This window comes from Bufo gargarizans, chromosome 2 (genome assembly GCF_014858855.1).
Source record: "Bufo gargarizans isolate SCDJY-AF-19 chromosome 2, ASM1485885v1, whole genome shotgun sequence".
NCBI lineage: Eukaryota > Metazoa > Chordata > Amphibia > Anura > Bufonidae > Bufo > Bufo gargarizans.
Window position 1 is genome coordinate 311,615,565 of NC_058081.1, and position 15,349 is coordinate 311,630,913.

A 15,349-nucleotide genomic window follows, 5' to 3' on the forward strand; every position below is an offset into this window, starting at 1 on the left:
GGTTAGTGCACCATCCCAACGTAACTGGATACTTACTTTAGGCTTTAGAAGATTTACATACAGTTAAACTATGCCAGTGAGATAAGCTAGTGTAATAACCTACCCGACATGACTTTAAAGCTGGCAACGTCTGTACTTCACAAGATTGCGCTAAAGGGCTGCCTCATCCTCATCTCGTCTCTGCTTGTCAGGGATTATTATCTAAATATAGCTTATAAGATCTTTAGCCTAATCTTTGTAGGAATGGAGTCCATGAGGAGACATGAAGTACAGAGAGTGCAGATTGTGGTAATGGAGACTGCATATAAGTGCTGCTGCTCGTCAGCCACATCCCCACCTGCTCTCTGTACTTCATGTCTCCTTATGAACTCCATTCCTACAGAGATTCATTTTATCAGCTGTATTCAGGATCATAATCCCTGACAAGCAGAGCAGAGAGGAGAATGAGGCAGCTTTTTAGCTCAATGTTGTTAATTAACTTGTCCTGCTATGTGATTAGGACAGGTTTTCTGTGTGCTAATAGAATGGAGGACATTTTATGGCCCCTAATGATTGCTCCCCAGACAAAACAAGCCATTATACCTAATGAAAGGTATTTGGGAATATATTCATAATGAAGTAATACTTAAGTATTTTCAGTAATTTTTATTTTCTTAATATCTGGAGAACCCCTTTAATGGGGCCAGCGGACATTCCATCTGCATCCATTAGTGCTGGATGTGGTGAATTCCGGCAGGCTGTTCTCTGTAGGAACAGCCTGCCAGGATTCACACCACAGGTGTAAAACTAGCTTAACATGGACGTCTATGGCCAATTAATTCTGTTACAATATATGCCTATAAAGGGGTGTCCATCAGAAGGGTATGTTGAGAAATTCACCCTACTAAATCTTTTCATCTTGAAAGACGTTACTAGACAGAAGATAAATGGATATATTTCTGTTGAAAACACTTGTAAAAGCACATTTATCTATTTGATGTTTTCTGTGTCCAAGTGAATAGGTAAATATTCTATGACACATCCCCTGGTAACAAGTACTCTAACAGATGGAAGTAATTCAAGTGTTAAAATAATTGTTATACTTTCTTTTAAAACACTTTCTTCTGGTAAAGATTTGTTGGCTTATTGTTTCTCACTAATAATTTTCTTCACCATTAGATGTCAGCATTGGCTACAAGTGTTAACATCCCAGTAATGACTGGCATCAGTGTCAAACTCGTAAAAGTAATGTCATGGCGATCACTACCATAGTCATGATGTAAGGCTAGTTTCACCTCTGCGGCACATAAATCCGTCAAACAGTGCCGGAATCGGACAGATACAAACCGCAGTGTGCAGCTGTGTGAGACTTTTTTTAAAAGTTGCAAAAAAAGTCACAGTCTCACTCCACTAGCAGGGAGGAGTAGGAAAACTGCAGTTGCTTTTCTAGACAAAAGTGTTAGTTAATTTATCAAACAACGTGACATTTTATAAATGTGGCATAAAACTGGCTGACCTGTTGCATCTGCGCTTGGCAGCTGAAGGCATCTGTGTTCCATGTTCATATGTGACCACATTGATGAGAAAAATTATGATTTAACCTCTTCAGGACACAGGGCGTACTGGTACGCCCTGATGTCCTGGTACTTAAGGACACAGATCAGAACCCGATGCCTGCTCAAATCATTGAGCAGGCACCTCAGCTAAATGCGCGGGGGGTCCCGTGACCACCCTATGTCGGCGATCGCCACAAACCACAGGTCAATTCAGACCTGCGGTTTGCGGCTTTACCTGCGGTTTGCGGTGGTGATCGGGCGTGCCATCGGGTCCCCATGCGGCTGTAGGGGGGACCCGATGACATGGAAGGCAGCACGATGCCTAAGGAAGGCATTGCGCTGCCTTCCGGTGACGAGCCTGTGAGATCCAGCCCCCTGGATCTCACAGGCCGGAAGCTGTATGAGTAATGCACACAGTATTACTCATACAGCCAATGCATTCCAATACAGAAGTATTGGAATGCATTGTAAAGGATTAGACCCCCAAAAGTTCAAGTCCAAAAGTGGGACAAAAAATAAAGTGAAAAAAAAGTTGAAAGAATAAAGTTTTCCCCCCCAAAAATGAAAAGTTTCAAGTAAAAATAAACAAAAACGTCATTTTCCCAAAATAAAGAAAAAAAAATTTGGTAAAAAATGGGGAAAAAAGTATACATATTAGATATCGCCACATCCGTATCGACTGACTATAAATATATCACATGACCTAACCCCTCAGAGGAACACCGTAAAAAATAAAAACTGTGCTAAATAAACCATTTTTTGTCACCTTACATCACAAAAAGTGTAATAGCAAGCGATCAAAAAGTCACACGCACCCCAAAATAGTGCTAATAAAACCGTAATCTCATCCCGCATCTACTCTAGGGGTGCATCAGGGGGGCTTCAAATGGAACATGGTGTAAAAAAAAAAAAAACAGTCCAGCAAAACCTGCCTTCCAAAAACCATATGGCATTCCTTTCCTTCTGCGCCCTGCCGTGTGCCCGTACAGCGGTTTATGACCACATATGGGGTGTTTCTGTAAACTACAGAATCAGGACCATAAATATTGAGTTTGGTTTGGCTGTTAACCCTTGCTTTGTAACTGGAAAAAAAATATTAAAATGGAAAATCTGCCCCAAAAATTTTGAAATTGTATCTCTATATTCCATAAATTCTTGTGGACCACCTAAAGGGTTAACAAAGTTTGTAAAATCAGTTTTGAAGACCTTGAGGGGTGTAGTTTCTAGAATGGGGTCATTTGTGGGTGGTTTCTATTATGTAAGCCTTGCAAAGTGACTTCAGACCTGAACTGGTCCCTAAAATTGGGTTTTTGAAAATTTCAGAAAAATTTCAAGATTTGCTTCTAAACTTCTAAGCCTTGTAACATCCCCAAAAAATAAAATGTCATTCCCAAAATGATCCAAACATAAAGTAGACATATGGGGAATGTAAAGTAATAACTATTTTTGGAGGTATTACTATGTATTCTAGAAGTAGAGAAATTGAAACTTGGAAATTTTCTATTTATTTTTTACAAATTTGGGGTAAATTTGGTATTTTTTTATAAATACATTTTTTTTTAACTTCATTTTACCAGTGTCATGAAGTACAATATGTGATGAAAAAACAATCTCAGAATGGCCTGGATAAGTCAAAGTGTTTTAAAGTTATCAGCACTTAAAGTGACACTGGTCAGATTTGCAAAAAATGGCCTGGTCCCTAAGGTGAAATAAGGCGGTGTCCTGAAGGGGTTAATGTATGCAAATGAGCTTTTAGGTACAACAGGGGCGATGCAACTGCTGTGCCCTTTGCACTTTGATTGAAATGGCCAGGCGTTATTATGTTTTCACTGCCTGGCCCTGTCAATTAAAATAGAGAGAGTGCAGCAGTTGCAGAGAGAGCAGAGCCTCTTTGTGTAACAGCTTCGTCCCGTTGCGTCTAGAGGCTCATTTGCATATGTTAAAATTAAAACATTTCAGCAATGCAGGCACATATGAACATGGGACCAACACAGATGCCTTCAGCTGCTAAGCGCACATGTAACAGGTCAGCCAGTGTCATAGCTACATATCTGCTGACAGATATCTTTTAACCCCATCAGCCAGTGTGATGTACCTGTATGTCATTTAGGCCTCCTGCACACGAACGTAGGTGTTCCGTTGCCATATTGCGGACCGCATATGCGGATCCATTCACTTGAATACGGAATGCTTCTGTGGGGTTCCGTTTCATACTTCTGTTCCGCAAAAAGAGAGAACTTGCTCTATCTTTTTGCGGAACGGGCGGATCACGGACCCATTCAAGTTAAATGGGTCTGGATCCAACCCGGAGGCCGCATGAACGTTCTCCGTGCATTGCGGTCCCCAATGCATGGAACAGAACACATACGTTTGTGTGCAGGAGGCCTTAGGCCTCATGCACAGGAGCGTTGTTTTGGTCCGCATCCGAGCCGCAGTTTTTGCGGCTCAGATGATGACCCATTCACTTCAATAGGGGCGCAAAAGATGCGGACAGTGAGAAGGCCGTGGCACTCCTAGGGCACCGCTGCCTTCTCAAACAGCTGATCGTCGGGGTTCCCGGGTGTCGGGCCCCGGCTGATCAGATGCTGAACTGTCCAGAGGATAGATCATCAGTTTAAACAAACTGCAGAACCCCTTTAACCCCTAAGGGGGCTAAAAGTTATTATGTAAAAATGTTAAGTAAAAGATTAGTTTTTTATTTTATTTTAAGTAAAAAATAAATAAAAAAAACCAAACATTTGAAATCACACGAAAAAATAAAGATATTGCCACATCCGAAAATGTCTGGACTATTTTAATCTAAAAATATTTTTACTGTGTGGTGAAAGCCGTAACGGGAAAAAAAAAACTCGATTTGCCATTTTTTGGTCACCCTCCCCCCCACAGAAAATAAATCAAAAATCTGTATATACCATAATGGTGCCAATAAAAACTACAGTTTGACCTGCAAAAAAAAAAGCCATCATACAGCTCTGTAGATAGAAATGTAAAAAGTTATGGTTGTCAGAAAATGGTGATGCAAAGAAATTTTTATTTTTTTTCAAATTATAAAAATTTGGTATTGCCTCAGAATAAGGACGTCATGCAATTTTTAGTGAAAGGCGTAATATCAAAACCAAAAAAACTTGACATAATCATGTTTTTTTTTTCAATTTCACCACACAGAAATTTTTCCCGTTTTCCCATACAATGTAGTAAATGAAAAAATGTTTGATGGTGTTATTAAAAAATACTATGAAAAATTTTAAAGCGTATGGCTATCGGAATGTGGGGAGGTAAAAAAACTAAATTTGCCCGGTCCTTTACAGGTTAACGAGTGTCGATTTAAAATTTTGTATCAGTCAGTCCTTATTAACACATAGAAATCTGCCTGAGTAAGGCCTCTTTCAAACAGGCGTTCCGGATTTGCTTGTAGGGAAACCCACGCGAGTAGGCACGCAATTACAGTCAGTTTTGACTGCGATTGTGTTCCGATGTTCAGTTTTTCCGCTCAAGTGCAATGCGTTTTGCACGCGCATGAGAAAAAACTGAATGTGGTACCCAGACCCAAACCTGGACTTCTTCACTGAATTTAGGGTTTGGTGTACTGTAGATTTTATTATTTTCCCTTATAAGATGGTTATAAAGGAAAATAATAGCATTCTTAATTCAGAATGCTTACTAAAATGTGGCTTGAGGGGTTAAACATAAAAAAAAAAAAAAATTACTCACCCCATCCTCTTGTTCGCGCAGCCGCCATGTCTTCTTTCTTCTTCTTTCCGGACCAGCAAAAGGACGTTTGATAACGTGGTGAGCGCAGTGACGTCAGCTCAGGTTCTGCTGAATGAAGATAGAAGATACGGAAGGGGCCCTAACTATTGGACTTCAAATACACACTATAATATCATATCACAGGGATAATCAACACAATAAAGTTACAATTCAGAAATCATTAAACACAGTGACAGTATAGATGTAATAAGATAAAATGAGATAATATTTTAATAGTCCCACGTGAGGAAATTCAGTGTAACCGCAGCGCAGAGAGTACAAAAACTTCAAAATAAAGGCATTACAATGACAGTAGGATACAGATAAATAGTAAAAAATGAAGGGATATAGATATCACAGTTGAAAAAATGTGTTCTTTGGATGGAATGATATTTGAAGGAACCTGGTAGGTGATGAGTGCAGTCTAACTTTGCTTTGGTCAGTGTTGGTTGTACAGCCTAACAGCAGCAGGGAGGAATGACTTCTGATAGCGCTCCTTCTCACAGTTAGGGCTCATACCACAAACGTAAGGGCTCCATGCCCATGCTGCAGACCGCAAATTGCATTCCGTTCCATTTAGTTGCGTTCCCGTACTGGAGAGCAAACCGCAACATGTTGTTGTTTGCTTTCCGTCCTGGGATGCAGAGCAAGACAGATCCGGCAATGTTAAAGATAATACAACCGGATCCGTTAATAACGGATGCAGATGGTTGTATTATCAGTAACGAAACCGTTACTGCTGTATCCAGTAAAAACGCTAATGTGAAAGTAGCCTAAGGAAGGAATGGATTATAGGTGAATGACTGCACACAGTGATGTCACAGTTTGGGAACACTGCAAATTCTAATGTCACCATATAGACTACTGTACATGGCACAGAACAGGAATAATAAATATAGTGATGTCACAGCTAATGGATTAGACCCACAGTAATAACACAGCAGAGAAATAATTAATACTATGATGTCACAGTGCAGACAGTAAACTCTGGTATTGCCCTGTACAACTCACTAGTTATACCCCTAGTTTCAGATTGGTACCAAAATAAACCTTCATGATATTTCAGGAGTAAACTAAGGAGAAGATATTATAGCCTTATAATAAGATATTCCAAACGCTTATATTTCACTTTGGTCATCAGGACCGAATAGAAACTCATTGTGGAAAGGCTTTAAGAAGTAATTTTCATATGACTGCACTATATAGAGCAAGTCATTAGCAATTTGAGAGACACCATAACATCAATAATAATTTGTCAGTATTTTAGAAAGCATCTCTATAAAGTAAAATGTTATAAACATATGTTGAAGACTTTGCAACAGGTAATCTGTGCCATGCAACTGAAAATGGTTGCTTCTGTAGCATGCAGATAGATTTTTACAAGCCCTCATCAGATATATGTAACAGTCTCATCAAATCTGTCTAATGTGAATATACTTTAAATGAATGTAGTGGGTAGTGTTCAAACATATTCATATCTTTCTTTTTAGGGGGGATATTCAATGTGGGTTTCAGAAGGGGTTATCCAGAAAAAGATATTTATAACTTATCCTCTGGATAGGTCATCAGTATCAGATCGGTGGGGCTGCGACACCCAGGACTCCCACCGATCAGCTGTTAGAAGAGGCTTTGAGCGTTGCAGCCTCTTCCTAGGCCATTGACATCGATGTACAATGGTCACATTGTCCCATTCAAGTCAACGGGGTTGAGCTGCAATACCAAGCACTGCCACTATACAATGTACTGCACTGTCTTTGGAAAGCTGCCGGGAGCCTGTATCGCTCACCAGAGCTCCGTTGAGCACAGTGGCTCACTGAAACAGCTGGTCAACTTCTGAACATGGATGCCATAGAGCCATTAACTCCTTTTAGACAGGTTATCTCTACTGATCTTAACATGCCGGAGCAACCCTTTTCAAGATCCATTTCTGCTTTGCTTCACCTGGCTACTGGGCCACATCCTAATCTCTGAGCACCCACCCATGCATGAGGATTCTACATCACAGCAGATGGCAGACGACTCTCTGTTTGGTAGGATAGTACACAGTTTATCTAGTTGTTTCGAGCTTCACTGCAGAGCTGATCTGGGTCTGCTAAGACCCAGCAGCTTGTGTAGTTACCCAGCCCAGAGAAATCACTAACTAGGACCAATGCAGGGAGAGGCATTGAACTTCCTGATCTGTATACACAGTGCTCATTAAGCGCTGTTTATTCAGCATTGGAGAAGGCAGAGATGGTAAAAAAAATCTCTGCCTTCTCTTTGGAAAGCCTGGCTTCATTGACAATGAGCTACAGGCCCTTGTATCTGCACAATCTCTGTGTAGCTCTAAGTGTGCAAGGATGTTCAGAAACATCCATGCAGAGTAAAAATGTGCACTGCCTGTTTATAGTCTATGGACAATCTACAGCTGGTGTGCGGAATTGAATAACAAGGGGCAGGTTTGCGTTGAATGGCATAAATTTAGACAGGCTGTCTAGACCTGCACTGGATTTATCACAGTGACTCAGGCTGGATGATAAATTTGATGCATGGCTGGGCACTTTTGTCTAACGTTATGCCAACTACTGGTTGCTCTACTTGGAGACAGACTTTTACACCAGAATTTGGGCGCAAATGTCACATTTAAGGCCATGTCCACTTTCCATCTAAGCCATGCCCCTTCCCACTAAGCCCCATTCCTTTTTCATGTGACCTGAAAAAAAACCAGGAGAAATCCTAGTTGCTCCAATTTGCATCACTTTTAGACAGATTCTAGGCGCAGACACATTAATAAATCTGGGCCAAAATGTAATAGAAGGCTACAGAACATATTATTTATACATTGATTTGCATAAAGTTAGGAAATCTATAAAACTGTGCAGGATTTTGAATTATAATCAACCAACAATTGGAGGACGTATTATTCATATTGACATTTATAAAAAAAAAAAAAAAAGCTCTTGGATGTTGTAAGTCCATTATCCCCTTGTCGGGAAAGCTGTGCTTTTAACTTTCTTTTTATTGCATTTTGAGAAGATTGCACTTGGAGCCGCTCACTACCTCTTTTGTATGACTATCTGAGGCTGTTAATGTTGCATAGGAAAGGCTTTGGTTGCAGCATATTGTCCTTTTTTTTCCAGTGGAATTCCCTTACTAATCTGTCACTGTAATTTAAGAACAGATATAGTAATTGACTAGTGAATGCAGAAGCTGAAAAGCTGCTGAATGGCAAGGAAATTATTCTTCAATTAAAACTAAACTGACTTTTTATTGTTATTTACAGGAACACGAAAGGAAAAAAAGACTTGCAAAGTTGTTTTTACTGAGCAAGAGTTAAGGCAACGACTGACACCAAAGCAATATCATGTCACCCAAGAAAAGGGGACAGAAAGGTGAGATAGATCATGAAAATGTGGTACTGGTTGAGGTGTAAACATAGCGGGAGAGTTATAATAATGGGAATTGTGAAAGTCAGTTTTGCAGGATTCTGCTGTGCCTAGGGTGTATAGGGTGCGGCACCTGAGGGGTTAATTGTGAGGATCACAGCCCCCTGTAAGAGATCGGGTGGTGCCAGGCAGCAGGGGGCAGTTATGTACACAGTTCTTAGTATATTCTAACTTGAAGCGTCCCCATCACTATGGGAACGCCTCTGTGTTAGAATATACTGTCGGATCTGAGTTTTCACGATCTAACTAAAATCCGATGGTATATTCTAACATAGAGGCGTTCCCATGGTGATGGGGACGCTTCAAGTTAAAATATACCATCGGATTGGAGAAAATTCAGATCCGATGGTATAGTAATAGGGACTCCTGACTTTACATTGAAAGTCAATGGGGGACGGATCCGTTTGCAATTGCACCATATTGTGTCAATGTCAAACGGATCTGTCCCCATTGACTTGCATTGTAAGTCGGGACGGATCCGTTTGGCTCCGCACAGCCAGGCGGACACCCGAACGCTGCAAGCAGCGTTTTGGTGTCTGCCTCCAGAGCGGAATGGAGGCGGAACGGAGCCAAACTGATGCATTCTGAACATATCCTTATCCATTCAGAATGCATTGGGGATAAACGGATCCGTTCGGGGCCGCTTGTGAGAGCCCTCAAACGGATCTCACAATCGGAACCCCAAATGCGAGTGTGAAAGTAGCCTAAACCCCTCAGCTCCCTGTCATAGAGTTCGGGTGTCGGCTATGTGATTCTGCCGCCGACACCCGCCTCCTGTATCTGTATTAACCACTTCAGCCCCGCTAGGTGAAACCCCCTTCATGACCAGAGCACTTTTTACACTTCGGCACTACACTCCTTTCACCGTTTATCGCTCGGTCATGCAACTTACCACCCAAATGAATTTTACCTCCTTTTCTTCTCACTAATAGAGCTTTCATTTGGTGGTATTTTATTGCTGCTGACATTTTTACTTTTTTTGTTATTAATCAAAATGTAACGATTTTTTTGCAAAAAAATGACATTTTTCACTTTCAGCTGTAAAATTTTGCAAAAAAAACGACATCCATATATACATTTTTCGCCAAATTTATTGTTCTACATGTCTTTGATAAAAAAAAAATGTTTGGGCAAAAAAAAAAAATGGTTTGGGTAAAAGTTATAGCATTTACAAACTATGGTACAAAAATGTGAATTTCCGCTTTTTGAAACAGCTCTGACTTTCTGAGCACCTGTCATGATTCCTGAGGTTCTACAATGCCCAAACAGTAGAAAACCCCCACAAATGACCCCATTTCGGAAAGTAGACACCCTAAGGTATTCGCTGATGGGCATAGTGAGTTCATAGAACTTTTTATTTTTTGTCACAAGTTAGCGGAAAATGATGATGATTTTATTTTTTTTATTTTTTCTTACAAAGTCTCATATTCCACTAACTTGCGACAAAAAATAAAAAATTCTAAAAACTTGCCATGCCCCTCACGGAATACCTTGGGGTGTCTTCTTTCCAAAATGGGGTCACTTGTGGGGTAGTTATACTGCCCTGGCAATTTAGGGGCCCAAATGTGTGAGAAGAACTTTGCAATCAAAATGTGTAAAAAATGACCGGTGAAATCCAAAAGGTGCACTTTGGAATATGTGCCCCTTTGCCCCCCTTGGCAGCAAAAAAGTGTGACACATCTGGTATCGCCGTACTCAGGAGAAGTTGGGGAATGTGTTTTGGGGTGTCATTTTACATATACCCATGCTGGGTGAGAAAAATATCTTGGTCAAATGCCAACTTTGTATAAAAAAATTGGAAAAGTTGTCTTTTGCCAAGATATTTCTCTCACCCAGCATGGGTATATGTAAAATGACACCCCAAAACACATTCCCCAACTTCTCCTGAGTACGGCGATACCAGATGTGTCACACTTTTTTGCTGCCAAGGTGGGCAAAGGGGCACATATTCCAAAGTGCACCTTTCAGATTTTGCAGGCCATTTTTTACACATTTTGATTGCAAGGTACTTCTCACACATTTGGGCCCCTAAATTGCCAGGGCAGTATAACTACGCCACAAGTGACCCCATTTTGGAAAGAAGACACCCCAAGGTATTCCGTGAGGGGCATGGCGAGTTCCTAGAATTTTTTATTTTTTGTCACAAGTTAGCGGAAAATGATGATTTATTTTTTTTTCTCTTTTTTCCTTACAAAGTCTCATATTCCACTAACTTGCGATAAAAAATTCTAGGAACTCGCCATGCCCCTCACGGAATACCTTGGGGTGTCTTCTTTCCAAAATGGGGTCACTTGTGGCGTAGTTATACTGCCCTGGCAATTTAGGGGCCCAAATGTGTGAGAAGTACTTTGCAATCAAAATCTGTAAAAAAATGACCGGTGAAACCCGAAAGGTGCACTTTGGAATATGTGCCCCTTTGCCCACCTTGGCATCAAAAAAGTGTCACACATCTGGTATCACCGTACTCAGGAGAAGTTGGGGAATGTGTTTTGGGGTGTCATTTTACATATACCCATGCTGGGTGAGAGAAATATCTTGGCAAAAGACAACTTTTCCCATTTTTTTTATACAAAGTTGGCATTTGACCAAGATATTTTTCTCACCCAGCATGGGTATATGTAAAATAAAGTACGGCGATACCAGATGTGTCACACTTTTTTGCTGCCAAGGTGGGCAAAGGGGCACATATTCCAAAGAGCACCTTTCGGATTTTGCAGGGCATTTTTTACACATTTTGATTGCAAAGTACTTCTCACACATTTGGGCCCCTAAATTGCCAGGGCAGTATAACTACACCACAAGTGACCCCATTTTGGAAAGAAGACACCCCAAGGTATTCCGTGAGGGGCATGGCGAGTTCCTAGAATTTTTTATTTTTTGTCGCAAGTTAGTGGAATATGAGACTTTGTAAGGAAAAAAGAAAAAAAAAGAAAAATCATCATTTTCCGCTAACTTGTGACAAAAAATAAAAAATTCTAGGAACTCGCCGTGCCCCTCACGGAATACCTTGGGGTGTCTTCTTTCCAAAATGGGGTCACTTGTGGCGTAGTTATACTGCCCTGGCAATTTAGGGGCCCAAATGTGTAAGAAGTACCTTGCAATCAAAATGTGTAAAAAATGGCCTGCGAAATCCGAAAGGTGCACTTTGGAATATGTGCCCCTTTGCCCACCCTGGCTGCAAAAAAGTGTCACACATGTGGTATCGCCGTACTCAGGAGAAGTTGGGCAATGTGTTTTGGGGTGTCATTTTACATATACCCATGCTGGGTGAGAGAAATATCTTGGCAAAAGACAACTTTTCCCATTTTTTTTCACAAAGTTGGCATTTGACCAAGATATTTTTCTCACCCAGCATGGGTATATGTAAAATGACACCCCAAAACACATTCCCCAACTTCTCCTGAGTACGGCGATACCACATGTGTGACACTTTTTTGCAGCCTAGATGCGCAAAGGGGCCCAAATTCCTTTTAGGAGGGCATTTTTAGACATTTGGATCCCAGACTTCTTCTCACACTTTCGGGCCCCTAAAAAGCCAGGGCAGTATAAATACCCCACATGTGACCCCACTTTGGAAAGAAGACACCCCAAGGTATTCAATGAGGGGCATGGCGAGTTCCTAGAATTATTTTTTTTTTTGAATAAGTTAGCGGATATTGATTTTTTTTTGTTTTTTTCTCACAAAGTCTCACTTTCCGCTAACTTAGGACAAAAATTTCAATCTTTCATGGACTCAATATGCCCCTCATGGAATACCTTGGGGTGTCTTCTTTCCGAAATGGGGTCACATGTGGGGTATTTTTACTGCCCTGGCTTTTTAGGGGCCCTAAAGCGTGAGAAGAAGTCTGGAATATAAATGTCTAAAAATGTTTACGCATTTGGATTCCGTGAGGGGTATGGTGAGTTCATGTGAGATTTTATTTTTTGACACAAGTTAGTGGAATATGAGACTTAGTAAGAAAAAACAAAAACAAAAAAAATTTCCGCTAACTTGTGCCAAAAAAAATGTCTGAATGGAGCCTTACCAGGGGGGTGATCAATGACAGGGGGGTGATCAATGACAGGGGGGTGATCACCCATATAGACTCCCTGATCACCCCCCTGTCATTGATCACCCCCCCTGTAAGGCTCCATTCAGACATCCGCATGATTTTTTACGGATCCATGGATACATGGATCGGATCCACAAAACGCATGCGGACGTCTGAATGGAGCCTTACAGGGGGGTTATCAATGACAGGGGGTGATCAGGGTAATCAGGGTGATCACCCCCCTGTCACTGATCCCCCCCCCTGTAAGGCTCCATTCAGACATCCGCATGATTTTTTACGGATCCATGGATACATGGATCGGATCCACAAAACGCATGCGGACGTCTGAATGGAGCCTTACAGGGGGGTTATCAATGACAGGGGGTGATCAGGGTAATCAGGGTGATCACCCCCCTGTCACTGATCACCCCCCCTGTAAGGCTCCATTCAGACATCCGCATGATTTTTTACGGATCCATGTATACATGGATCGGATCCACAAAACGCATGCGGACGTCTGAATGGAGCCTTACAGGGGGGTTATCAATGACAGGGGGGTGATCAGGGAGTGTATATGGGTGATCACCCGCCTGTCATTGATCACCCCCTGTAAGGCTCCATTCAGACGTCCGCATGTGTTTTGCGGATCCGATCCATGTATCCATGGATCCGTAAAAATCATGCGGACGTCTGAATGGAGCCTTACAGGGGAGTGATCAATGACAGGGGGGTGATCAATGACAGGGGGTGATCAGGGAGTGTATATGGGTGATCACCCGCCTGTCATTGATCACCCCCCTGTAAGGCTCCATTCAGACGTCCGTATGCTTTTTGCGGATCCGATCCATGTATCCGTGGATCCGTAAAAATCATACGGACGTCTGAACGGAGCCTGACAGGGGGGTGATCAATGACAGGGCGGTGATCAATGACAGGGGGGTGATCAGGGAGTTTATATGGGGTGATCATGGGTGATCAGGGGTTTATAAGGGGTTAATAAGTGACCGGGGGGGGGGGGGTGTAGTGTAGTGTAGTGTAGTGTGGTGTTTGGTGCGACTGTACTGACCTACCTGAGTCCTCTGGTGGTCGATCCTAACAAAAGGGACCACCAGAGGACCAGGTAGGAGGTATATTAGACGCTGTTATGAAAACAGCGTCTAATATACCTGTTAGGGGTTAAAAAATTCGGATCTCCAGCCTGCCAGCGAGCGATCGCCGCTGGCAGGCTGGAGATCCACTCGCTTACCTTCCGTTCCTGTGAGCTCGCGCGCCTGTGTGCGCGCGTTCACAGGAAATCTCGCGTCTCGCGAGATGACGCATATATGCGTGACTGTGCGCAGGGCTGCCACCTCCGGAACGCGAATCTGCGTTAGGCGGTCCGGAGGTGGTTAAACGTTATATTCATTGGTGGTGCAGTGACCACAGCCCCTCCCCTCCTCCGCCCCTCTCTGCTCTCATTGGTGGCAGCAGAAGCAGCAGCACAGGGGGGAGGAAGAGACTGCTTCCTTCTCCCCTGTGCTGCTGAGGGAACATGGCCCCCGCTGCGTACTAGCGTAGCCTAGTATCAGTAAAAGGCAAATCCGGGTATCAAATCAATACCGGTACAAAAGTATCGATTGGGTATCGATAATTCGAAAACCCGGTGTAACCCTAATTTGGAATCACCTAAATATCACATGATCTACCCCATGAGGTGAACGACGTAAAAAAATTATTGTTGTCAACTCGCCTCCAAAAAAACAAAACAAAATACAAGCAATCAGAAAGTTGTATGTACCCCAAAATGGTACCAATGAAAACACCACCTAATCCTGAAAAAAAATTAGCCCCCACACAAGATCATAGCTAGAATAATTTAAAAAAATGTGGGTCTAAGAAAATGGCAACACAAAATCATGATTTGTTTTCCAAAAATCCTCTTATTGTGCAAAACTGAAAAAAAAGAAAATAGACGTATCTAGTATTGCTGCATCCGTAATAACCAGCTCTCTAAAAATATCTACCTCATCAGGTGAAGGCCATAAAAAAATAAACATTACGCCAAAACAGCTTTTTTTGTCACCTTGATTTCCAAAAAACATAATATCAAGTCATCAAAAAATCTTATGTACTTGAAAAAAGTCTTATGGTACTGATAAAATGTACAGTCTGTCCTGCAAAAGGTGAGCCCTTGGATATCTATGTTGGCAGAAAAATCGAAATGTTAAGGATGTTAGTATATGGCGATTCAAAATATAACAGATTTAATGCAAAAGTAGTAAAACATGAAAAAAAACTATGTACATTTTTTATTGCCATAATCGTATTAACCTGCAGAATAAATAAAAAAAAAAAAACAGTGACAGTATTTAAATGTTTGCCCACCTCACCTACCCAAAATGAGATAAATATCGATCAGAAAGCCAAATATACCCCAAAATAGTGCCAATAAAAATTACAGCTTGTTCCGCAAAAAATAAGCCCTAACACTGCTCAGTCAACAAAAAATAAAAATAAACTTTTGGCTCTTAAAAACTATTTCAGCAAACTTCATGTTAGAAAATCCAGATGCCGCTTCTTTCCATGTGAGCTCTGGCATATCCCCAAACAGCAGTTTATGACCACAATG

General features: G+C 41.6%; 1 protein-coding gene across 1 annotated transcript in view; it reads left to right on the forward strand.

Moving 5' to 3' along the window:
- MSRB3 (methionine sulfoxide reductase B3) overlaps positions 1–15,349 on the forward strand; it is a 171,468-nt gene that overhangs the window by 68,928 nt on the left and 87,191 nt on the right. The window contains exon 3 of the mRNA XM_044277192.1: positions 8,548–8,656. Coding sequence (XP_044133127.1) covers positions 8,548–8,656 — 109 coding nt within the window. The remainder of the gene's footprint in view (positions 1–8,547; positions 8,657–15,349) is intronic.